This window comes from Phalacrocorax aristotelis, chromosome 9 (genome assembly GCF_949628215.1).
Source record: "Phalacrocorax aristotelis chromosome 9, bGulAri2.1, whole genome shotgun sequence".
Taxonomy (NCBI): Eukaryota; Metazoa; Chordata; class Aves; order Suliformes; family Phalacrocoracidae; genus Phalacrocorax; species Phalacrocorax aristotelis.
This window is the reverse complement of record NC_134284.1, coordinates 4,995,566-5,023,097: the sequence shown is the minus strand read 5'-3', so window position 1 is coordinate 5,023,097 and position 27,532 is coordinate 4,995,566. Positions and strand designations below refer to the sequence as shown.

Below are 27,532 nucleotides of genomic sequence, written 5' to 3'. Positions count from 1 at the left end.
TTGAGGTTCAGTACCATTTCAGTGTGTAATGATATGGAGGGCATCAATTTATCACAACCAGTTCAGCTTGAACTGACTTTCAGTACTATTGAAAAAATATAGCTATGCTTATCAGGAGATGTTGATGTCTCAGTAGAAGAGTACTTCTGCAGAGGAGTAAGGGTGGAGAAATTACTAACTAGATGTCTTGTAACATCGGGTAGGCTTTGGATACCTTCCCATATAACCGTAAAACTGGACTATAGCAGAAGGTATCTATTATGAATGAACAAGTATAAGGATAACTGTAGGAAACAAGTGAAGAGGAAAGAAGGGTTGGTCCACGTGAGTGTCCCAGCAGGTACGCAGTAACACAAGGTGTCCTTACAAGCGGAATTTGGGCAAATCTAGTCAGGAGAAATACCAGCTACACAAAGGACCAAGACATCATTTCTGTATATGTTAGAGAATGGCTAGGGTTGAATTATCCAGGGCATGGCATAGCTCACAAACAGTTAACCTAGTGAAAATTCAAAGAGAAAGAACACGAGCACTTCAAACCTGTCACAATAATCACATAACTGAACCTCTAGAGAAAGAGACAATGTTTCAGTTACTGAGCTCAACCCTCGGGCTCTCATGCATCAAATTCACGAACAGAAACAAACTGGGATGGGGGATGGAAAGATCTGTGGTGCCAAAACGCCAAGACAATGTAGTGGACCCAAATAAAATTGCCAGTAGTGAATATATAATTTTGAAAAAGATGTCTGAACTCTGATTAGGATCCCTCCCTTAAAACATACTGCAGCAGAACATGATGAAGCAGCAAAAAGTATGAATAATGGGCATGTTGATAGAAAATAATGTGGGTGATTGGTCTGGAACAAATGCAACAGCTTTTGAAGCCAGATACAATTTGAGAAGTACAAAAGTAACAACTGTGCTACCTTTATAAGAACAGTGGAATCTATGGAGGAAAGGAGATTTCAGGAGAGGAGGTAAGGGGGGGAAATGAGAAGATACTACTTAGAAGAGACGCTAAGGTAGGTTATGGCCTCTAAAGCATACAGAAGTTAAGGAAGATTTAGTGTACAACAAAAGCACTATTTTTAGTAGAATCACTTTTTAAAAATTACAGTAGAATTATAAATTTGAGTCCTTATTCTCATCTTCTGAAGATATTTTTGTGAGTTTCTCTTAAGGATCAGGACTCGGCGATTACAGAACAATCGTTTTATTAGAAATGTTTACTTGGATGATTTTTCCTTACAGACTTTCTGTACCATTCAGTCTGAGGCATACTGGTGGCTCAGTTTCACTTGCAAAGTTACCGTGAAAGCACTTGAAATATATTACAACCCTGGAAGTGCTGGTATGGAATACAAAGACATGAAATAGGTCTGTTGTAGGGATTATTTACTTTAGAGATGTCTTGGCAAGTTTTCCATTTCATGCTCAGGCACACTCTTGATCCATTAAGTGTATTTATTTGGTATCGCACAGTGTTTGCTTCTACCAATAAGCTCAGCAAGGCTAGAGGGCTGTTTGAACACTGGAACGGGTGGTTCTGAGAAGATTTTTCTGGGAAGATTTTTTTTGGTTTTTTCAAAGTAGGATCTTTTTTCTGTTATAGGCTGTAACTGTGTAATGATGTTCTAAAAGTTCCACAGATGGATGGTGACAACTAAGGATTTAGGATTAGCAGTAGCATTTTATTTCAAATTCCTAACATTGTATTTGGGTGGCTCTTTTCAAAAGAGTGTTTCTATTGAATAAAACCCCCTTTAGATGACTGAAATGAGCAGATCAAGTGTTCTGCTCAGAACAAATCTTATTTAAGGGTCTGACTGTATACACATCCTTTAACAGTTTGGTACAGGTTTTTATTTTAGGGAAATAGGTGGACTCATGTTTTTTCTACATACTGCAGTTTTTAGGTTACAATTTTGATGACTGATGATAGCATCTAGGACAGTAACGTCAGTGTAGGAACATTCCAAAGATGGCTTGGCAGAAATCTGATAATTACTGAATTAGTGGTGGAAAACAATAAAGGAGTCTAAGTTTCCAGTCCAGATCAAATTTTCATCTGTGTATGTCAGATATGCCATGATATCATAGTATAATTATTTAAAAGCTCTTTTTCAAGGCAGCCAATGAAAAGGGGCTTTTCATGTTCATTGTTTTATAAAATCTAGTGCAGGTGAGATTAGTGAAAGCATGGGGAAATAGAGATGTTTATTTCAGTTTTTCAAATTTTGGCCCTTTTCCTGTAAACCTTCAAGGGGGTACCATCATGAGGTGGCATATGGGCATACAGAGAACACTATGAGTCTGCTGGTCAAGAGGCTTTTTCTGTTATGGAATCTGTGGAGAAAGCCTCTGGTTTTCTGTGGAAAACTTGCTGTATGCATAACAAGGGACTGAGGTTCTGGTGAGGGTTTCAAGGATAGAGTCGTAGTAGGTGGACCCTATGGTAGTAGACCTGCCCAGGTTCCCTTGTCTGTGGATCTGAGGGAGCTAGTAAACAATCCAAAGGATAAGAGATGAAGAGAAGGAGTTGCAAGTCAGAGTGAAAACTTTTCTTCAATCTCAGAAGGAAGAGAACTAATGATCTCTTTGAACTCTCTCTTTGGGAGCTTTTGACATTAGTGATAGCGTCATTTATACAGTCCTCATGGTTTATGATTACTTCAACTGTGCCTTTTGTTGTTCCTGGCTTAACCACTACCCGGACATTGCATCTTATGAATTCTAAAGCACTTCTCTCAATGTCAGTTTCTGATTGTGGTATTTAATGCTGGTTATTACCAAGCCAAATCTTTTTCTAAGCCAATCAGTACAACAGTTGAAGGTGTGATTTTGTCTATTATAACATTTTTAATCCTATGTTTTTGATGACACCGGTGATCTTCTGGCATTTGTCACATGAAACAATAGCACCAGGAGTGGCTTCGAAATGTTTTTTTGAAGAACACGGTGAAAAAAAATCTTCTCATTCTCTGCCTAACAATAATTATTCCTCTGTTTCATAGGTCAGAAACACTGGTCTCTCACAAGGACAGAACTGGTCATCTTGTTTAGGCTGATAATGTTGTAGAATAAGATTGGGATTAGATGTTGCTATGGTTATTTCTTATAGAGCTGCTTCCCTCTTTATGCTTTTTACCTTAAAGCAAAAAGTCAAACTGATCTTAGGCATCAGCCCGCCTTAAAGAACCTCAGAAATAAAGCTTCTTATGGGAGTAGGAATACAGTACCTACAATACAGGGGATAGACTCCCTTGCAACAATGGGATCAGCAAGCAGAGAGCAGCGAGGTTTATAGGTCTAAATTACGATGTCCCCTCCTTGCGACATCATGGAAGAAAACTGTCAGTCATTTACTGGTCCAAAGTTGATAACAGTGTTCAAAACACACTAAGACCCACAGTTTCTGCTGTATTGTTGATGCTATGTTAAAGATTTTCATCTGGGTAGAAGGTACCAGAATGAGCATGCCACCAAGGTTAGCATAGCAGTAGGGTCAGCACATCACTGACACCACCAGTTGCTGAAGAGAGACAGCTGGACCTCAGAACAGATGCTGAAGATTTTCTTATCTTGGAATTGGCTGGGTATGACTTGGAAGACTACTTGCTCTATGTGTCCTTTGATTACAGAGATATCTGGAAAGAGGCTCTGCCTTTTCACACTAAGTGGTGTTCAAAAAGATGAAGCATTCCTCTGGACTTGATGGGGGCTAGATGAGAAAAACCAAGGTTGCTCACAAAAAAAGCATAAGTAGAAAAATATACATTTTAACTTAAATAAAACCCTTCAGATACCAAAGGATTGTCTTGGAAAAATCAAGGCAATGTTTAGGAGAATTAGAAATATGACTGACAGCACACACTCAGTCATGCATTGCACATGCTCAGTTGCTTGGAAAGTATGATATTCACATCAAATCAAGGAACAAATAGTTAACTGGAATGGGCTGCTTGTAATAATCAAGCAACTTATGATTCATCTTCATTACTATATCCCAGGCAGGTTTTCCATTAATATAAATGTTGCAAGCATTTCACCCATAAATTAAACTCTTATACATAAAACTTAAGTATATGAGCAGAACTCAGTGGGATTCCTCCCACATACAGAGGTAAATTCACTCGTAAGTGCTTATAGTCTTAGCACAATAACAACACATTTCCATAAGACTGCTAAATGGCAGGCCACCAGCCTTCATACATGTCATTATCAGGAAAGTATTCATATCTGCCAATAATTAAGCTGTAATCACAGGCTTAAAGCTTTATTAGAATACTGAAAAACAGTTTGGGTTATCAGTAAACATAAGGCTACATATGCTGAGCATGTAAGGCTTGAGAGCTGTCAGAAGAAGGTGGAAGTCCAAACCACAAAAATATTAAGTCCTCTTTCTCTTAGGTAAAGGAAAAATGCTGTCTGAGATTATTTAAAAAAGGTTATTTGCTATTAAGCAGCTAAAAAAAATCTCACAGATCTACAGAGCAAGCTTTTAAGCTACTCTCTTTTGGTGTTAAATTCACCATTCTGAATTAGAAATTACCTGGGATTTACAATAGCTAGCACAACGAATGAATAACTTTCTAAACTAGCCAAATAGAAGCAATGAAGTCCACCACATCGTCTTAAACTCAGTCTTAAGGACAGACCCTAAGTCATATGGAAAGTCACAGTCTAGGGCTGAAGAAATTCCAGTGTCAATCATTCCTCAAAAAAAAAAAAAAAAAGTTGCTCCTTTACACTACAGTTGAAGAAGAAATTGCTACCTTAATGCAAAAGCTAGAGCACTTTTTCAGGATGCAGAAGAATTGAAATGTAGGCCCCCTTACCCAAGGACATGGGAAACATCTCCCACTTTACAGGGGTGCTATACATAAACCAAAACCAGTCCTGAAAGCAAGCCCACTCACCCCAATCTAAACTCTCTAACCACGCTGCAGTTTGACACTTTCTTTCTTGGTCCCCCACTTTTGAATTGTGACTCTGAACGAGGAAAGTGAAGTACCCTTCCAGTATCCCCTGCAGACTAACATTTGGGAAGGGTGAGCTCTCAATCAAATGTGCAGGCTACAGGGGACCCAGATTTAATTTTTGCACTTCCTAAGCAAAGCATGACTGCCATCCTTCTCCTTTCCTCCTATTAAGGTCTTCTGGGGAGGACGGCTTAGGTTTGCATATTCTTAAATCTGAATCACTGTAGAACTAAGTGACAAAACAGGCAGATGTCTGTCCCCCCAGACGGCAACAGCAGCAATCAAAGTTTAGACAGCCAGAGAATTTTCAAGCAAACAGAGAATTACCTTGTAAAATTTAATAGATACAGAGTGAAGCAGAACTGAAGGGTAGGCACTCTGAATGACTGTCCTAAATAAGGCAGCTGAACCTGGCAACAGTGCCTTAGTCAGCTTTGTGTAAAATGATAGCCACTGAAGCTTTGACAGACAGATGTCAAGGCAGTGTAACTTCATCTGTTTTAATGTTTATGTTTTCTAAATGATGGCATGCACATGTGAGGGCACTTAGCACCTCGGCTGAACATGTGATTTCTGAGAGTCACTGAAGTGTGAGTGGGAGCTGATAGGCTCTTCAGAGTGCAAGCTCAGAATACCTAAAAGCAGTGTGATAGACGCCTTTTTAGAAACCTCTATTACTTTTAAGATTTTATCAAATGTGTTTTTATTTACAACACTGTGTACTTGCATATATTCTGCATATGGAGGCCTCTTGCAGGCTGGACTTCATTTTTGTGTTACCAGTTCTCTTTGTTTTCTGACTTAATCACTATTTGGATCTCAAACCTTAGGGAAGATGGAAAACTCCATTTCATGAATGAAACTGGCCTTCTAATTCTGGAAAAATGGGATCTCTCACAGAAATGTGGTAAAAGCAAAAAACGTAATACTTTAGATAAGGAAACTGATCGTTTATGTTTGATCTTTCCTTAACTTGGGAATTATCATAAATTCAAAGCAACTCTGAACACTTCCAAAGTGTTCATTTATTTCTGTATTTTTATTTTGCATTGCTTTTTTTAACTCCTCATTCACAAGCGTGTCATTTCCTTATGAATCCTATATATTTGCACACTTAGAAGTTTACTGCAAATATTTAAAAAATGTGATATCTACAATGAGAAAATAACTGCAGTACCCGTCATAATCAAAGGGGAAAGGTTTGGAAAATTTAAATACATGCTCACAGCTGTTTGTTTTCTCAATTCAGTTATCATTTTCAAGATATGCTATATTTTCCATGTAACCCATTTTTCATCTGCCCAATTACTAGCAATCTTTTTTCCTACTATCAAAAATGATCATTTGTTTCTTTATTGTAGTAGATAAAACATCCTTTCATTGTTTCAGCTCACAAGCGGTGCAGATACTACCCACTGTTCTTGCCTCCAGCACTTCACATTATTGGTGTATTATTTCATGCATGCCCTACTCTTTTATCAATTGCTTTTGAAGTAATGTTAATAGACTAGAAAATTGAGACATTTATGAAGTATAGGCAGTGTTTATGAAAAAATCCATAAAATATGACACAGGCAAGACAAGATAAAAGCAGCATTTTAATAGATTATGGCAAAGAGATCCTGTCAGAAGTTGACAACTGACTCCTCCGAGATCACTAATTTTTATGGGATTAATTCTTTAGTATTAAAAATGAAGTTAAATGTCCTAATTAATCTGTAAATAGCACACCCAGAATTAAACCTTGTGGCCCCTTTCTTGGCAGAGCAATGCTTCTGAGTAATAATTTTGAGTAATTACTTCAAACTGATAAACTTAGGAAGATGATATTCTTAGCTAAATAGCCTCTTGGATCAGACTTGATTGTATCAACGAAGTAAAAAATCGGCACCATTTGAAAAAGATGCTTGTATAATAACTTCTGACTCAGAAAATGACAGATTACTTGGTTTTAACTCTACAGTTTGCTCTTCGCTATAAAAATCCATTTAGTAATTACAGTACAAACAAAGTAAAACCCTCAATTCCTGATTTATGCAAGCAACAACAAAATAGAGGGAAAGAATGGGTTAAGAAGAAATACATCAGGGAGACAGGATTTAGGATCGATTGAGTCATAAGAAAAAAAAAATATATTTGGGAACTTTCTTCAGGATATCATGCTTCCCATCAAACCACAAAAAGATATCAGGAAATATCTTATCAAACCGCCTAAATTAACTACTGATTCAAATTCTAAAAGCTACCAAGCTTTTAATATTCAGATCTTTCTTGATCCCTGATCTATAAATGAGTTAAAACGTCCAGACTAGGAACATAATCGTGACAATCAGTCACTCCCTAACTAAGCGATAGTGTTTTCACAAATTTCACTGTAATAGTTCTTAACATTACCTCTGGTCTGTGAAACTGAAGATGAAGATTTCATCCTCTGAGACATTTTCTAATCTGGGAATATTTCCAGCAGACTTTCCTGTACATAGCAATTTTAAATCAACTCATTATGACTGATTTTTAAGTGTTTGTAAACTACATATAAAATTTTCAGCAGAAAACTCTTTCCAAGATATATATGCTAAAATATTCTTTGTCAGCATCTAAATTTTCTATCACAGACCATCCTGCTGCATTTTCTCCAGAACACAGCCCTAACGATGCTGAAGTGAAGATGAAAAGCCCTAAAGCATTCTATGCAGAACATTGCTTACTATACACTTGTGTAATAATTCAGTGTTTTTCCTTAATACTAATATGGCTTGGAGCAGACTAAGAGGGTAGTCTTGGTTTTCATCCCAGTGAGGAAAAAAAAATGTAAAAAAAAAAAAAAAAAAAAATCGCACTTGGTCCCTCATGCTAACTGTTGCCTCAGATCCTTAGTTATCTCTTCATATTTCACCTTCTTAGAAAGCGAGAAGCTTGGATTCAAAACCCCAAAATTAATTCCAAATTTCCCTTTAAACAGCCGTTTCAAGTACTCTGCACCAGATTGTCCTACCAGTGATGACTGATCCCATTCTCAACATCAGTATCAATAACTGACTTCTACTTTTGCATGCCTTGAGGCCTGAACCACAATTACTGGCAGAAGCAAGGATTTACTGAGAAGATGACAGTGGTTCTAATTCTCCCTAACATTTCTTTTTAAGATGTCTCATCATTAAAGTGGAACTGCCTAGCTGAGGGCACCCTCCAAGAGGTAATACAGTTATCCCCTGCTGTTTGGTGGACTCTGAGCTACTGGGTGTGACTGCATGCCGTGTCCCCCAGTGGAGGCAGACAGCTTTGGTCCATGTTTTGGCCCATGGTGCTAACTAAATACAATGTTTTACAGCCAGGTTGGTTAATCTTCAGCCAAGAAGCATGTGACACAGAAATGAACAGCAAAGATGCAGAGTTCAGTTTCGTTCCATTTTTCCCTGATGTGCATACTTACAGTCTCCACACAATTTATAACAGTCTCCAGGCTGCCCTAATGTTATACGTATTTTTTTTCTGGCAATGTCTAGGGAAGCAACAACAATAACTTTTATATCAGTTACCAGGTTACTTACATAGGAATGGGCATGACAGTGCCACTGAAGTACAACTTGTTTTCTTTCATTTTCTAAAATTACAGTGCCCTAAGTGCTCTTCCATACAGCACCATTAATGATTTCCCAAAGAGAAAGTTTTATAGCAAGGGCTTCTTTTTTCTATAATTATGCTGTTTCTTTTCTGTTATCCTGTCAGTCAATCTGTAATTTTAATGTTATTCATAGAATCTGACAAAAACTTAGGTTGGAAAGAACTTCTAGAGTCACTAATTCAACCAGATGCTTAGAGCAGGGCTAAGTTAGACATTAGGCCAGTTTGCTGAGCATCTTTTGCGGTCAGGTTTTGAAGACCTGCTGGCTACAGCCTTGCTAATGCAGCCTTGTACTTACTTAGCCTTCATAGCTACAGTGGTGAACTTCCAATTTATATTTAGATTGCTGACAATCGGGACTTCCAGTTATTTCTTTGTAATCTACTACCTAGACAGTCAGTCCCCATCCTACACTGTTGCATGGGACTATTCTGTCCTAGCTGCAGGACTTTTCCTTCGTTTCTGTTCAACTTCATGAGGCTCCTGTTATCAGTCACTTGTCTAGGTATCTCTGAATGGCAGTCCTGCCCTCCAGTGCATCAACCACCGTCCAGATTACTGTCATCCAGAATCCTCCTAGGCATGTATTTAATTCCATTGTCCAAGTTGTTAAGATAGTAACAGTATCGTCCCAAGTACTGATCCCAGAGGAACACTACTTAGACTTTGAACTGCTGACTACCACTTTTTTTTTTTCCACTCACTGGAAGCTCCATGCATTCCACCCCCATATTACTATATATGGTGTAATATAATATACATTTGTCAAATCACAAAAGGGAAAGATGGGAAGGGAGCAAACAAACAACTTATCAGCTATAAGGATGTGAAAAAGCAGTATTTTAAAGGATTAACTATATCTTTAAGAATCATATAATGATTTTTTCAATCCCTGATTCACAAACAGGAATTTTCTGACATCTTTCCATCTTCATCCTTCTTCAGCTGATCTTCTCACAAGAATAATCCACGCATCCCTAAATGCATGGATTCCTTAAAACATGCATTTTGTTTAACAACAGCTAAGCATGCTTTTGGAAAACTGCAACCAGTCAGGTAGTTGAAGTAGCCGGGTAATTTTTCCTGGTCATAACGGACAAGCCTATTTACACCACCACCTTCTCCTTTTAAAGCCGTCTATTACAAATGGTGCACTAAGCTCTACTGGACCATTTTCAGTTTCACTGCAAGAGAAAGAACTACGTCTTCTTAACAGGGAAACATTAAAACCACTGCAAGTATCACTCCCTTAAGCCAGATGCAAGACTCTTTATTCCCACTATTGTTCCCACAGCACTTACCTGCCAATTTATCGTGCTTTGATGATCAGAAAAATGAAAGGAAATATTAATTTATTTTAAGGCATGTAAACAGAAAAAAAAGAACCCAACTTTGATCAGGTTATGGGTATCTGGACATTGGAACCAGAGAGTAAGAATACTCATTTGTTTTTTATGTTTGTGCTGCTGGCTTCAGACAGCGCAGAGGAGAAAACTGAGAAAGATGCCTGAAGGATGGCTGAAACTGGGATTTGGCAGCTGTCAGAGGGAAAGGACTGAGGTCACAAAGAAAAGCTAAAAGGTTCAACAGACATAATCAAGTCATAGATGCACACATTCGGTATGTGTATATACTACTTTATGTCACCATCAAAAATGATATGCAGAATATGAGAGTACGATAAATTCTACCGTGGCAGTTTATTTATTCATTTCCAGATAGAAAAACATCAAGAAACTTTGCCAAAGCAGACAAACTGTAAGCGCAAATAGACTTTTAAATTACGTTAACATACTAGAAGAACATCTGCTACAAACACTGTCAACTTTCCATGCGTTCTTAGATAAGTATTTGTGGTTAGTATTTCAGCTGCACTGTTTTTTTTTTTTATATATTTTGTAATTAATTATGGTCACAGATCATAAATGCTCAAAAAATGTTCTCACAAACGAAATAATTGTGAATAAGGTCTCAGTATAAATTTCTCACCCCAAACACTGCTTTGCAGTGCATCTTCACGTTTAACTCCCTGATGTACAACTGTGCCATTAGCTTTTGTGAAGATGATAAGTAAGCTGTTTCTACATGAGCTACCAATTACTGCTTATTCTTGACAAATCCGCTAATCCGCTCGTAAAACACAATTCAAGCTTAAAAATAAAACAATAATCTGATAACAGTAAGAAGCAAAAACATAAAGTACCTTTAGTAAAAATACTGAGCTACTACAAGTGACCAGCACAAATTGGGCTGGTACTTACTGCGGAAGAAGGATCTGGAGGAAGGCAAACCGTGTATCATCACATATTCCTAGACTGAATAGCCTACATTGTCTGTGGTACTACTGTTAGGAGGACATAACCAGAACACTCGTTATACGTTACTGAGATCAGCGTTATAGCCTTTACAGTAACTCTGATGTAGCTTACATTCCAGTTGCTGACACAGACATGAAGATCAGTAGAGGTTTCTGCACCAATAAAACAGTTGGACCAAGAAAAATATATTAAATGATCTCAGGTGTTTCTTAATTATAAGAAAGTCAGTCATATTGTATCTTAAAACAGTTTATGTCTACTTCTTACAATTAGAAACATTGAAATTGTTTTCAAAGAATGTTAATCCCAAAAGAGGAAGAATATTTGATTTCGCTATAAATACTTTGAAAATCCTGATTTCGTTCTGCCACTTTGGCCTGGCATCTATCAGACTTAGATCAGGACATTCTTGCGGTAAATTTCAAATTTTTACTTTTTGTCCTCATAGCACTGTTGGAAGGATCCTGCAAGGTCACTACAGAATTAAAGTGATGCTCTGCTGAGTGATTTGTTGAGCCTGAAGTGTGAATTCCAGAGTCTGCATGAACTACCTACCTACACCTCTCCGCTGCCAGCTCTGCTCTTACATGCCGGTGCACATCAATCCCAACTTGCAATACCCTGAATATTACAGTCCTTGGCCTATTCTGAACTGAGCAAAACACTGTGATAAAATAAATGATTATTCCCCAGTGTCCGCAGAACTTCATGTTGAACGAAAAAGACAACCATTTAATTGTCCAACTGTTGCCAAGCAAATGACAAACAAAATCTACAGATACACCACATAAGGGTAATAAACATTAAGGACATTAAGCTTCTGTTCCTCAGACATAAAAAACTGGTCAATATTTAATCTTCATAAAATTATTATCATTTATAATAATTTCTGTTGACTATAAAGATTTTAAAAACCACCTTTGTTCCTTCCTTGTTTATTCTGGAAAATATATCCTATTCCTAAAACATACTTAAGAGCTTCTGCTGCTTACTTTAAGAGCTTAATATCTGCCCATACATAGTCCAAGGAAGTTCCGAAAACCCACCTAAGGAAGATTTTAATTTTGGAAGATTCACATTTAAGAAGATATGAGATCCATACCTTCCATTAATAAATTTTCAAATGCAAATACATTGTTTATGCACTTATGCATTCCTCTATGAACAGGTTTTACAGGTTTTATCTTTTAAATGTTATTTTAGAAAGAAAAAAAAAGTAAATATAAACTACACTTACTAAATTAAAAAAAAAAAAAAGATTTTCTTTTTTTACATTTACTGGATCAAGCTCTGCAGAATAGAAATATGTTACCAAAAAGTCAAAGACTTTTAGCAAGACAAAACTGTTAAAATCCGACACTCAGGTGAAACATATTGGTGGTAGCAGTAAGAAAAACCCGGCAAATGAAAATTAAAAATATTGCTGGTATGTATATTACCAACACCAGTGTTTGTGGACTAAAGGCAGGACTTAGCCATAAGGAAGACAGACGACTGGTCCTGTAGCAGAGGTGCAGCTTTTCATTACCGTTTCTTTACTCCTGTGGTCATTGGATTTTAAAAGTAAAAATACTTATTTTCTAGCTGAAGGGAAAATAATGTTGCTTGACTAAAATGTTCCCTCAGGGGAGGTGGGGGGGAAACCAAACAAAAAACAGTGGAAAGTTTTTCTTAATGTTTAAACTGCTGAACAGAGTTACTGGTTACACTATATTTGAAGAGAAATGAGCCTTTCCTTGGCTATGCTGACTGTTTCATACCACCAGGAGATCCAAAAGACTGGCAGGCTTCTTGTTCATTTGTGTATGGGACTGTTCATTGGGTTACTAAAGCAATTTTCAGCCCACACCCTTTTCTGAATTTAGCCTACGCCAGCTGCAGGACAGTACGACAGAGATTAGTTGCGATTATATATCAGAGAAGTTTCTCCAAATACAAAGGTGCGAAGCTTATCAGATTTTACCTTTGCAGGACTACGCATGGCATGATACAATTATGACCATCAAGGTGTAAGACTGAATGGAATAAAGCTTAATAAACCAACTTCCTGCTTTCTCAAGAAAAACACAAATGATAAAAACCCACCCTGCTATAACCACAAGATTAAGACAGGAGTTATCTACCAACATTTCGTCCTGCAAATGAAACAAAATCCAAATGAGCTTCTGAAGCAAAATATTATTCCCGGAATTTTCTGTAAAATGGTACAAGGACAAAACACAATACAGTTCCACAGCCGTTGCACTAGGTGGGTTTTCAGGCTCAAAGTTGATTCAGGAAATGTAAATAGATGCCATAACCTGCTGCTTAAATCAGTTTGCACAACACAATAATTTGGACTGGACAACATATTACAAAGGAGGAGTATTGGTAAGAAAGGGATATATACATTTTTTGTAACAGAAAAGATGAGACAGTTCATTGATAGAACGGTACTAGCTGGGGAAGAGGTACTGTATCAGGGAAAAAAAAAAATTATTCAAATTTTTGGTCCAGATTTCCATGACACTTTACTGCCTCTTTTCCATATTTTTAAATAGTATGTAATATTCTTTTAGGTTTGTTATTATTTGGAAAAAACCACAGTTTTTTTAACCTTGCTGTACTTTCAAATGGTTAAGCAGTACCAAGAGCGTCAAGACAGATTTCATTAAATAAGCATTTTAGGATTTATTTACCTGTAAAAATGTTTGAACTTGCTTGCTTTAAACAAACAAATTTCAAATATCCTCAGACGCTCCTAAATTGTGTTTGAATTCTAAGCACATTATAAAAGTGTATGTGCAACACAATTATTTGGTCTCATTATAATACACAACAGAAGTAGGCGTTTTTGAGATTCTCTGCAAAGAATAATTTAACCTGTCTTACGATCACAAAATGAAAGACTGATGTGGTTAAGCTTTTCTTTTCTCCGTAAGTTTTAAAAATATGCATTCAAAATGCTATTTTTTAAAAAAAACATTTTCTTTTGCATATTCAGACGGGAGAGAAGACGACTTTATAACTGTACTCATTTCACTAAAATGACATATAGTTCACGTGAAGTAACAAAGATTCCCTACCTTGATGGACTGACTGTAGGGTCCGATGCTAGCAGGTGCCCAGTGGGAAATGCTCTGTACATGCATGACCAGTTTTTCATCTCGTAACACATCCTCCGTTGCAATCTCATACTTATGTGCAAGACAGTCAATAGAAAACAGTACTCCATCAGGTAACAGGGTTTCTACACATACTCTGAAAACACAAGACAATTATTTTTTTCAAACAGAAAGTTTGCTTGCACAAACCTTCAGCATTTATTTTCCATGGATTTTTTTGTTTGGATACTATGTTATGACATTTTGTCAGGAAGAGAAAACAAAAGCTATGGTATCGCAATAACCTGCTAGCATTTACGCTGTTATCTCCTCTCCAAATAATGATCAGCTTCAGACTTCCAGAAAGGTAACTGCCATTACCAAAGAAAAACTGCCACCATAGCCAATGGCTCATTTCCATTCGGTGATTTTATGATGTGCATGACTTTATTAAGAATACATGAGACCTTTTATTAAAAGACCTTGACCACAAAACTCTGGAAATGCCAGATAAGTTATGCTAAGCAGCCTTCAGATTGAGTGTATCATTGTCATATTCTTACTTCCACACACTTTTCACTGAATCTCCTTCCATGGTTGGACTAGAGGTTCATGTTTCTAAAAAGCAGCAGTTTATTGTTCCTTTACACCCTTCTCACATGTTATCATGCAATACTGGGCATATTTTTCTGTTATACTTCAAGTTGCATGACAGACACACACAGGACAGTGACTCTTGTCATACACAGTATGGCAGGACTGAAAACCTACTTAAGGATTCATTTAAAAGTCCACTTTTGTTTGCTCCAAGGAAGACGGAGTGCCTGGATAGACAGAGAGACAGATAGTCTGTTGCATGTGGCCAGTGAAAAAGCAGGGCGTGTGTGGGGGGAAATCAACATTTCCAAGCCTGAAAAATAATTGTATTTGCAGTCCATGCATAAAGTCATTTAGCTCCCAGCAGGAACCCAACAAAAAATTATTTGTTCTCTTTACATATCACATAACATATCCTTACAAAACTCTTCTCATCTTGCTTATTTCTTCCAAGAAAACTGTTTTCCTCTCCTCCTCCCACATGCAAATACAGTATTTTTTCCTCATTACTATCATCATAAGCATGGATGAATGGATTTTCTGCTTGGGCTGGTAAATTTTCAAGACAATTTTGCAAATTTAGTGCAGATCCACACCCCTGAGTCAGTGCTTCCAGCACACTGCTTGTGAGAACTCCCACAACCAGGTCTCTGTGCATAATGCAATGATGCAGCCATGCAAACTGCTGTGTAATTTTTCTTCTGGACAAAATGCAACATAAAACTGTTTGCTCCATAAAAAAATCATCAAATGCCATTTTCCTGCAATTTCCCAATCTTTCTACTTGTTATTTTAGTGATGGAAGACTATGTGGCTGGCTATGCAGATGTGGAGGCTTAAAACATGCAGCAGCATGAGAAATGAAGGAAGCTAAATCGGGAGAAGTGAAGTGTCATAAAAGGAACTTAAGATACATAGGAGCGGAGAGTCATTTTGTGTAGTTTACAGCTGGGACTAGATCCCTCCTCTGAAGGCACACACAACCAACACTCTATCCCTCTGTCATTTAGTCACCCTGGCCTACAATCAGCATCTCAAAGAAGCCTCTTCCTGCTCTCTTTTAGTCTCTTCTGAGGCCCAGACAGTGTAGGAGAATGTGAATCTATGATGCTGTACATTATCTTAGCAATGTCTTTTAACTATTTGTCATGCTACGCTAAAAATTCACATGCCTACACTACACTTCATATCCTGTAGTAAGAGTATAAAATATAGTATTTTACATTAGAAAATTGCTAAACAGTTGATTTTAGAATGATGAACAAGACATGAGGTCTGACCTCACAGTTGACCCTGCTTTGAGCAGGGGATTGGACTAGATGACCTCCAGGGGTCCCTTCCAACCTGTATTAACCTATGATCCCAGTTGAATTTTTCAAGCTATAGCAGTTCTGCATACTGAGCATATTATCTGAGATGCTTAAGAACATGAATTACTGTAGTAAGAAAGAAGCCCTTTTGACAAAGGCAATAAAGAATTTACAAATCAAAAATTAGTTTTACAACACAATTAAAAAAAAAAAAAAAAAGAACAAAAAATTCATGGGCTAGGTGTTTTGTTATCCAATTTCCATGGGAAAAGAACCCCAACACACCCAAATAACACAGGAATCACATACTGCATACCTAGACAATCAAGGTGTTTCATTATGTCAGAGGTGGCCTTGAATGCAGTGTTGAAGAGGCTGTACAACAGATACTAAAAAGCTATGATTTGGGAACTATGAATGATAGTGTTAGCATCAGTATATTCAGAAGCGTGAAATAATTTCTTTTCATATTTGCATTCTTACTGAATAGTTAAGTGCAGCTAAGCTACCCACTAACAATCATTATCTGATGAAACACAAGTCATTAAGAATAGCCACATTGCAGCAAGCCAAAAATCCATCTAGTCCAGTATTCATTTTCAGCCACACCCAAGTGCATGTAAGAAGGGGAAGAAAAGGAACAGAGTAAGTATATATTGGTACTGTCTTGAAATAAGTCCCAGGATCTCATGATGTGCATCTCGGGCACCTCCTCAGCGAACGATTTTTGCTTTTGTATTTAACACAATAAACAGCACAAGGTGAATAAGGTTTATCACAGGGACCTAGAAGGTTCCTAACCTCATCACTGCTAGGAAGACTGAATGATTGATATTAAGGCTTCCGTAAGGCTTTTGACACTGTCTCCTGTAACTTCGTCATAGATAAGCTGTTGATGTATGGGCTGGATGGGCAGACAGCGAGGTGGACTGAAAAGTGGCTGAACAGCCAGGCCCAGAGGGTGGAGATCAGCGGCACAAAGTCTCACAGGTGGCCAGTAACCAGCAGTGTACCCCAGGCGTCTACACTGGGTCTACACTGGGTGTATATTAAGGCAAGAATTTCCAACCCTAGTATTTTTGAGTGAGCAGCCCTGATGTGATTACTCCAAAAGGCAGCAAAAGTCTACTTCTAAGGCTGTGAGGCACAAGCATTTGGACAAAAGCTTCATAAGTATGGTAACAATAATCCAGTACATTACAGTGTATCATAAATATACTATAGCAGTACTCTAATCTTACCTCGCTGGTGGACACAAATCAAATTCTGTCACATAAACTGAATTTATAACATTGAAATCTTTCATGCTCTTCATATACAGATGAACCAAAATAATATCCTTCAGTCTCAAACCCTCTGAAGTCATATTAGCTGCAGGATAAAAATAATATAGCTGTTAAAGGCAGAATATTTTAAATGTGCATAGAAAGACAGTGGAGGAATCCTGATTTTGTTCAGCAAATCCAACTGGTAATAACCTAACAGTTGTCTAAACATGACTGAAGGCTTTGCAACATGCTTCTTGTTCCCCATGTAATACCTATTTTTTTCATGAAATTCTTTCTGATGTTAGTTTTCCAAATATACGGAAACAGAATACAAATAAATTTTGTCCACCCTGAGCAGTGGTGAATTCTTGCCCCAAGAAAACATATCATGCATTAATGCATGTAGATATGTTATAGTCTGAATTCCTTGTATCCGTAAGTTTTATTATGTCCTTTTTTTAATTATTATTATTTTCAGGCTATGACAGCTAGTAATCTATAAAGGACTTTGAATCACAAAAGTACAGAACTGGAAGGGACAATAAGAGGTTCTTTAGTGCATCACCCTCTTCAAAGGAAAGATCAAATATTTATATGCTATTCCAGAGGGATGCTCGACTAGGCTGATTTTAAAAACCCTGCAATACTAATATCTCTGCATAAACAGAGTTATAAATGGCAAGATGGACAACAGGAAACAGAAATGGCCACAGGAGAAATGACGGAAAGACGAGAGCAGAGGAAAGCTCAAGCAGACAGTTAAAGAAAAGATACTGGGAAGTCAAGACCATCCGAATGTGTATGCATAAAGGATTCCAGTCATAGCACTTAAGGAGGATGTATTACTCTAACATAGTCAATACCATAACAAGATATGCGAATCAGCTCTGCAGGGTGGACCTTTTGTAACTCAGGAGCAATAGTAACTAAATGAAGACAAAATCTTCTCTGAATATAGAACATATATAAAAAGAGAGTCCCATGTGACCTAATTTAAAAGAGCTAGGTAAAGCTCTTCTCAGTGTAATTGTGGGGATCTTGACCTTTAATGTTACCGTGTGTACCTGTATACACCTATATATTTGTCTTCCAGTGGAGAACTACAAGAGTATAAAGACAGTCTCTATTGGCTGTTGCTTTAATGAGAAGTAAAATACTTTTTGTGTAAAACTTTTCTAAAATTTTCTGTGCTTTTAAAGACAGTTCAGGAGTTGGCACACTTCCATAAAGGTTAGTTTGGTCACACCAATACTAAATTTTGCTCTAAATGTTTCACCTTTACTTAGTCATACAGCCGTTAGTGTTGGCAATCTGAATAGGGCAATTCTCACTGACAGAAAAGGAAGTGTGTGCCAAGTGATATACGAGATTATATAGCAATTGCCATTGACACACAACTCCTATGAAGTCAAGATACATGTCCAGAAATATCAGCTGAGAAATTAGCACACAATGATAATTCTGTAATTCTGTAAATGTAATTGAATGCTGCCTGATAGTAATCACTAGGTCAATGCTACGTCATCAGTCAAGGAGGAAACAAGGACATTTTTCACATTTCCAACCAGCATTTTAGTCAAGAAGAAAGAGTTTTTGCCTGCAGATAAACATTCTGCAGCATTACATGGAAAACTGGTGAGGGGGGAACAAACTGCCCCCCCCAGCCCAGTTCTAAATTTAAAATGCGTAAGCCAACAAGCTAACTCTGATTTGTGGACATGCAACAATATTAGAGCAAGTTGAAGGCAAAATGATTTTGATAAATTCATAATTTCTAGCTTTATTTTTTAAAAAATCTTCTTAAAGTAAGTAAAAGTACAATCCCTTTTTCCTCTGCATTAATTAGAGGAATGCTGGGAAATAATTTCTCCCTAGCTTGTAAGCAGAAACACTGATGTCTCAAAACACTCTATCTAGCAGAAAGGCATGAATGATGAACCAGTTACCGATCCACCACTTGGGTTCTTGACAACAAGCTCTGTTTCCCAAGGAGAGGACTCTTACACAGCACATCTCCAGGATGCACGGGGAAACCATCCAGTCTTTCTATTGAATTTCAAGCCATTCACTGTTCCTAATAATTTATACAGTTTGACCAGGTGAGACTCATCTTCACTTAGGCAAAAATGACTAAAAAGAAATGACCCAAAAGATAACACTGGCCAAAGTACAGCTTAATTTTTTTAAAATGGGTTATCCAGGGTCCTTAGGCCGACAGCCACAAAAGACAGTAACCAAACTGTCACAGGAAGTAGCATTTTAGACTAAATTTTCATATAATAAAAATTTATGTAGTTCCCTTCAAGCCTATGGAGTTTTGCCGTGGTACAGCTGCACCAGAGCTGCTTTATAGGTAAAGCACAGCAACCTTTGTCATCTTCCAATCATATATAAAGAAAAGTCTAATGAAAGAGTTTGAGAAAATAAATGTAAACAGTAATGTACTGCATTCCCTCCCGTCTTGGCGTCATGGGAGAATTCCATCCACTTCACAGATCAACTGTGTTTCACAACGTCCAGGAATACATTTCCATTTCTGAATCCTTTTGGCAGCATTCATCCTCTTTAGAGGTGATTACATCAGTTAGGTTAAAAAGACTATGCTTATTCCATTCTCACAGCACTGAAGGCTCAACTTCTGTATAGATCTAAATATGAGGTCAGAAAAAGCCTTGTGCATATTTGCAGATAAGTTCTCAGAAACAAACTGTTTTTTTGCCATGGCAGAACCATAATTCATTCAGTCTTCCACACCTACTTCCAAAAAGAGAAAATCAAAAGGAAATGTGAGAGCTGACATTTCTACCAAGGATCAGAAAATTACCTTTTTTTTACTATAATACAGTTAATGCAAGTAATTTGCTGAAAGCAATAGGCTACTGTACTAATCAGAGACACAATGGTTTTTGACAGATGTCAACGCAAAAATATATAATGTTTGTACTGGCAGATTTCTGTTCAAATATAATGAGAACAAAATCAAACATTACACAACCCTTTTGCTTCAGTTTAAAGATTATTCCCAGAAGATTTACACTAAATACTACCGACTTTTACTAAAGTTTGATCACACCCACCTTGCTGATTTCCAAGCAATCAAAAATTAGCTTAATGACTTTCTACAAAGTATAACTTCTTTGCTTCTGAAAAAAATTCTAGGGTTTCTTTATCATCCTATACTTAATCATGAATACTCAGCCGCACATGCAAAATATAAGATTTTATAGGACAATGCCTCATGCAAATTTATCAACAAGAATATGAGCCTACCCATTCAGATACTAAAAATTATTTACATTTTTATGAATTAAAAGAAGCTGGTGTAAACAAACTTTACTTAAAATTTAGAATAAAAAATACGAAACAAAAATATGAATGTTTTATTTTATTATGTCAGTCTCTTGTAAAAGAGGGATAGTAAGGAACCTGTATTTCATGATTCCCAAGGTAGCGATTTTTACTTTACACTAAGAACATAAATGAGATTTACTGCTACTGACCTAATCCTAGATGCCAAAATGTGCAACAGCTTTCTAGAAAACTTAATTTAAAATTATGGTAGCTACAAAAGTGCTTTAGCAAGTAAGCAGCATCCATAGCACACATGCATATTCACACACAGCATATATTGCAAGAAAGCTATAAAGCAAGTTATAAAGTGAGCAAGTACTGTGGAAATAGTGTCGTTACAGTGATGTGAACACTACTTTTGCTTTTGAGGGTCTTCAAAAGCCAGTCAAATTATGATGTGTTCGATATTAAAGCTGGCAGACTTGGTATCAATGATTGCAATCAAATGCAAAATGAGATGGCAAACTGACAACCGCAACATTTAAAGTTATAAAACCATATGACAATACAGATTCTTACTTAATACCACATTAAAAACAGTATAGTTAACAGCAGATAATGCATGAACTGAGAAAAGCACCTCGGAGAGAAGAAAATGCTTCCCTTGCTGCCTCTTGAGCATTTTTGCCTTTTGATGGAAGGAAGCGGGCAGCGATGCCTGAAAACCACTGGTAGCCACTCAGGGATTTTCCTGAACTTCCAAGCATCTCAGCTATGGGAAATAGAGAACAGTACTATGATTAGTATAACTAAAGATTTAAGATATAATTTAATTTAAATAAGATGAACTTCTACAGGAAAAAAAATCATAAAACTATAGAAACATCTTCAAAAAACTTTACAAAGAGATATAACCCAAAAGCTTAAAAGTAAGTGTGCTGGTAACAAAGCTCCAAATGCTGCTTGACAAATCCTTCTCCAACACTGCCTTCCGAAAATACACTTGCAAGTAGTATTTAGCTGAGAATTTCAGGACTTTCTCTCCTCCTTTCCTTTTTGCTGACCTTTTAAAATTTCTCTACCTGTTCTGATACAGACTTGGCACAAGATGTGACACTGAAAAGCTAAAATTTTCAAAAGCATCTAAGTGACACAGGAACAGATTTTCAAATTTATATGCCAAATTTTAATGGAAGTTAGGTGTTTAACCTGGTTCTGATGATCTTAGCAGATGCTTAATATGTTTAGATATTTTTAACACCCCACCAGGCACTTACCCATATTCAAGAGCCTAAATACCATTCAGTATCAAACACCGTTATTCTATGAAACTTAGGTTTCAGGAAAAGTTTACTAATCTTTGGGTGTAGGGTAACAGTGATGCTGTGGTACTTTAATGAGGTAGCAATCTATGAACTCAGGTTTATCTTGCATTAATCACCTCGTGTTTGAAACAGTGCTAGTATCAGGCATATGGTTAGTTACTGCAGCTCACCTAAGAGACAGGAACTTGCTAGGCTGCTAAATTTGATCATGCATGTCACCCTGAGGTTGCGTGGGTGGGGACAGACACACAGACTTATGTAAGTTGAATGGTTGCGTTTTGTACTTCATTTCAGAGTTTGCTTTTCTATCTTCAATTTAAAACCAGCAGAGTGTCAGTATAGGTGCGGTTAGACCTTTTAAATAAAACTCAATCCCTCCACTCAAATGAACAATTGTATTATAGCAATTCCATTCAGGTGAACAGAACACATTAATGTGTGTTTTAAGAAGGGGAAGAAGGGGAAGAAGGGGAAGAAGAGGAAGAAGGGGAAGAAGAGAAGCCAAAGAAAAGAAACCAAAGAAACCAAAGAAAAGAAACCAAGAAAGAAAGAAAGAAGTTACGCTCCTTCTACAAAAATAACTTGAAATGCTTCATTACCGCATATGTATTGATTCCTATCAGAAAACTACTTTGTAGCAGGATCTCTTTTTTTTCAGACTGGATATTAAAGGTCATAGACATTCTTTTCAGGAGTGTTCTTATAGTAATTAATAGCGTACTCCACCACAGCATGAAGTATTCAATATTATTTTTCTAATGAAAGCTGTGCAAGACTCACTGAAGTCCAGAGAATTATGTTTCGATGACTTCCAGATGACTGGAATGGTTTTCTGTGGTTCATCCTCTTCTGATGAAGGGAAAATATCGTCGTCATCGCAGCTTGCCTCACAAGAACAGCTATTGACCATAAATGTACCAGGAGATTCCTCCTGCTTGAGACAAACATTATAAAGTAAGCAAGTTAACAGCATGCCAAGCAGTATGAAATCAGCACATTTTGTCATTCAGATTTTGGATTTCAATTACAAAACATACCATAGCTCAATGGGTACGTAAGCTTAGAACAATTCATGGAAGAACGGCACTAGGATTCCCCACTATTTAGAATGCAGAAACTGGCAGAATACAAAGTGTGCTGACACATCATATGGAATAAAATGCAGACTTAGCAGTAAATAAGGACAACAGATATGAAAAACGGTAAGACTCAAGAGACAGAAGGAATACTATGATGAAGAAATGCTATTCCACAGTTACATATAGGACAACTATGTTTTCCAAAAATAGTACAAATTCAGTGAAAAAAGGAACAAAAGTACAAAAGTAACAATCTGATAATTAACACTGTCACTAAACACTTGAAAGAGCAAAAGACTAACAAGAAAGGTTTGAAATTTTCTGGAACCTTGAAAGAATACAGTCCAGGTAGAACAAAAATCTCTTTCTATTCATCTCACAAAGACTATCCTTTCCATCAAACTCACCATGCTTTTGAGATCAGGAAAGATCATTTCCCAAGATTTATACATCAAAGTAATTTCTTGACAATGAAAGAAAATAATTCACTGTACCTTCTCTTCTTCCCAAATGCTTTCTTAGGCCTAGGAAAACTACGCAGTGCACCTTTTAAAGCAAAATACACAGGCAGAGTGCATACTGACCAGTCTTCCAAAATTCTGTCTTCGTTATATTTTCAAGAAGTCATGTAATTATGGCATACTTATATATATATTTATTATTATTATTTTAGAGCAATCAGAACCCCTACTCTCTTCCATCTGATTTTCCAAGGCAGCCTGATCTGCAAAGCATGTAGACTTTGGGATCACTAGCTTGGCTCATCTACTTGTGTTTGCCCAAAACCAATATGAATTATGTCAGAATTTATTAATAAACCTTAACCAAACATCACTGCATGCGATAACTCCTGGTTCTATCGATACCAATATAGAATTTCCATGCAAAATGTCTACGAAAAAGAATATTAACATTATAAGCGAAGCACTCATAGGGTCACCTGAAGTTTCACCCTCTGCATTCTCTGCTTTTTAACAATTAGATCTCATCAAGCTGTCAAACAGAATGGGATATATTAAAAATTACTAATCAAGTTTGAATATAGACTTTTTTCAAAAAAGTAAATTTATTGTATTTTTAAGACACACTGCACCTCCAAAAGTTCTCTCCTGATATTAAGCAAAAAAAAAACCAGGCATAAAACTATGGTATGCATCAGAAGTCTGCAATAAGAACTCAGCATTTACATCGATGTTTGACGTCACTGGAGACAAAAAGCATCCAGTTAAGTTAAAGCAGTGTATTTGGAAGTTCTCAGGAAAAGCTAAATTACAAAAAGGTCATTACCTATGAGAGGAAACTCGGCTCTGCTGCCTCTAAAAGGGCTCAAGGGGAGTTTTATAAGCACTGTAAAGACTAGAGCTATGCTCTAAGAAGGGCTGATGTTCTTTGACTGGGCCTCATTTTATTCATTCCTCCAAGAAAGGCATGAAAGTCAAGGCAATAATCTACTTTATGTGAATCAATTGTACGTGAGAGGTTAAAAGAAGTCAACTAAATGTAACGTAATAGCGCAAAGATGAAAACTGCAATTTAGCACAAACATGACACGCATTCCAACATGACAATATACAAGCATCCAACAGCACCTATACCGTTTCCCACTCGCTGAATTACACCTCCGACTACTGCTGTCAGTTGATATATTTTGCCGTTATCCAGAGGACTGCCTGATAGCCCCTAACCCTTCAGGTATGACTTAGAAAATAAAGAAGCAGAAGCACAAATCTGTAATTGAAATAGATCTTTAGCTGGATTATGCTACAAGAAAATTGAATTTTTTTCTATTTTTTTTAAAGTTTCTATTTTTTTATCCAGAGATGTCGCTTTATAGAAATGTATAGGCTGTACAGTGGCATGCAGTGCTAAAAGGGTTACCATTTCCTTCCTGCAAATTGTTGTTCTCTTACATTAGTTGCTTTCACTGGCTAATCGTTAACGTCCATCACGAAACAATCCATTTGCGTTGTAATACAGGCATTCACTGAGTACTAACGTAACAAATACAGAGTTTGCACCTCTTGGTCCTACTCCCTGAGTAAGCATGCACAGACATGGTGATATGAATGATACTATCAATGCTGCTTTGGGTTTTGTTGTTACATCACCTGGATTTTAACTTCAATATGGTATAACAATCCATTACTAGGTAAAAAATATGTTAATGGGAAAGCTAAAAGTTCCAGCTTGCCAGTATGACAGCCACTTTGTTTCTTGCTTTTGTTAAGCTTTACAAAATTACCTTTTAAGAGATCTAGAGCTACGGATATCTTCCTTAGGTACTGTTAGAGACCCGTAAGTTCTCTCCATTCCCTAACCTGGAAGACTGAATTTATACGCGCTGCAAGTGAACGTGAAAAGAGCACCTATTCCATTTTTATGCCATCTGTGAAAATTGTTCTTTCAACTATGTTTCGAAACATGTTTTCTGCAAAATGCGCTCCATAAAAAATTCATGGGGATGTTGTGAGATTCACAGACTGTATCACAACTGGTTTGGTGTAACCTATAGAACTCCCCTGTAGCTCTGTAATTTGTTAATACTACAAATATCCCAGACTGGTGCTCCATGAAATTTTCATATCATCCACAGTCACATCCCTTTTTCCTAAATATGCCAATATTTTATAAATTGTTAAGCTTATGTCAATACTGCTTCACAGATATAAATAAAAAATATACATCTGTGTTTATACACATACACAAACAGCTGGTCAGCTGCAAAATTTTTGGAAATCATAAGAAATACTAGAAATTCCACAATGTCTCTTCCATACACCAAAGACCGTAAAAATAATTATAGACTGCTGCTGATTTCAATGCCTATGATACATCACAGTGATTCATTCAAGGCTGACTCCCACAATGCTCCAGAAACATAGGTAATCAATCATTTTCCACAGCAGCACAGGTGCAGGCTACAGCAGAAGTATTAGGTGTGGAACCTGGCACTAGAGGAACAACAGGCTCAACGCCAGCCTAAGCAGAGCTGCCAGACTCTCTTTAGTAGCTATATTCAAATCTCATACAAATGTTGGTCTTCCATTCCTGTCGACAGAGAAAGAAATCTAAGAATTTAAAACTTAAAGTTATAGGCTGCCACAAACAGACTAACTTTCCCTGAATAATATTCTCATCACTTTAAAAACAAGAAATCAAGCTTGCTGTAATGACATTTTAATTATATCTCACAGAACCTATTTTATCACATAACATTTTCATGTTACTTCACAGAAGCAATATATTTTCCCATTTGTTATACTGTTTCTCCCACACCCACTGTACATTGTGATACCAACCTAATTTTGGATCAGAGCCTGCATGCATGCATACGCTTAACTATATTCACATAACTCATGTCATTGATGCAAGTGCGCTCAGAATGAAGTTAAGCAAATGCACAAGTGTTCCAAGATCCAAATTCTCCTGTTGAAAAAGCCTTGAGCTAGGACTTTGACTGATATAGCTGAAATTCCATGCAGTGGTCTTTTATGAAAACAACAGATTGCCTTCTTAAAAAGCTTACATTCTCCACTACAGAAACTGGTATAAAAACCTATCACAACACAATTCCAAAACTGATAGTTCTCCCACTGAGCAGCAATGAGAATACAGTGGGGCAGAGAGCTCGGAAGACGTACAGAAAGACTATGATAATCTCTTTATTCTTTGTGGCGTAGCTTGATAGCAGAGTTCCTTGAAATATCATGAGAGAGACCACATGCATCTCCTTGCAGTATTTCAAGTACGATACACATACACATAGGAGAAAAATTCCTTTACTCTGAAAGACTTTCAAATAAAGTCTCTTCCTTATGAAAAGAGAACAAAAAATTCTTTTTTCTCAGAGAACTGGACCGAATCTGCAATCAAATGGAGTAGGAAAGAAAATCCTTTATAAATTAGCTTAGTGTGAAATACATCAGCATACAAAAAAAAATACTGCAGCATTTGTTACAAAGTTTTGAAAACATAACTGCAAGGGTTATCTATATTTTTACGATGCGGAAGGGAAACTAAAGGTTGCCTAGGAGAAGTATCATTCAGTAACGACAAAGTATTCAAAAAATGCCATCATGCCACTAAGAAAACTTATTTTGCAGCTTGAAATTCCTTCCTGTTCCCCATGACATCACCTACAAAGTCTAATTCTACAGCTAAAGCCCTAAATGGAGATTAAAATTATTCAGGCCAGAAGGAACTGGACAGAAATAGCTACAAAGTTAAATAACATGGAACCTGCAGGATCATGCATTTAGCACAAAAGAATGCAAATATCTCCCAAACACCTTTTCTAAGTTTTTTAAGGGGCTGAAGTTTCATGGCTTGTATTGTTTGATGTATGTGTGCTTCTACTCACTGGAACTCCAGGAACTAAGTATTCATTATTAAATCTGGGAATGAACAAACCTTAAAGCATGAAGGATAGCTAATATTCGCTACTCATCAGAAGTATGTCCACATCAGCAGAAGTTCCAACAGCTTTAATTTCTGTTTCTGATCATTCAAAAGCCAACGCAACTTAATAAGTAACAGAATAGTACAATATGGGGAAAATAAAAATGACAGCACAATGAACTTGCAAAACAAAGCAAAAAAACCAACTTTCACAGTTGTATTTTTTTCCTAATTGAAAATATCAAAATTAAAT

At 36.9% G+C, this 27,532-nt stretch overlaps 1 protein-coding gene across 13 annotated transcripts in view; it reads right to left on the bottom strand.

Annotated features, from left to right (window-relative positions):
* DPH6 (diphthamine biosynthesis 6) overlaps positions 1–27,532 on the bottom strand; it is a 208,811-nt gene that overhangs the window by 99,877 nt on the left and 81,402 nt on the right. For 11 of the 13 annotated variants that reach the window (XR_012662249.1, XR_012662251.1, XR_012662253.1 and 8 more), the window contains exons 9-12: positions 22,583–22,736; positions 21,118–21,249; positions 17,160–17,289; positions 13,994–14,168 (exon numbers count right to left, since the gene is read on the bottom strand). Coding sequence is in view for 7 of the 13 variants with exons in the window: in XM_075103244.1 (XP_074959345.1) it covers positions 13,994–14,168; positions 17,160–17,289; positions 21,118–21,249; positions 22,583–22,736 (591 nt within the window). In the remaining 6 variants the exon portion in view is untranslated. The remainder of the gene's footprint in view (positions 1–13,993; positions 14,169–17,159; positions 17,290–21,117; positions 21,250–22,582; positions 22,737–27,532) is intronic. The other 2 variants (XM_075103241.1, XM_075103246.1) reach the window with 1 other exon arrangement.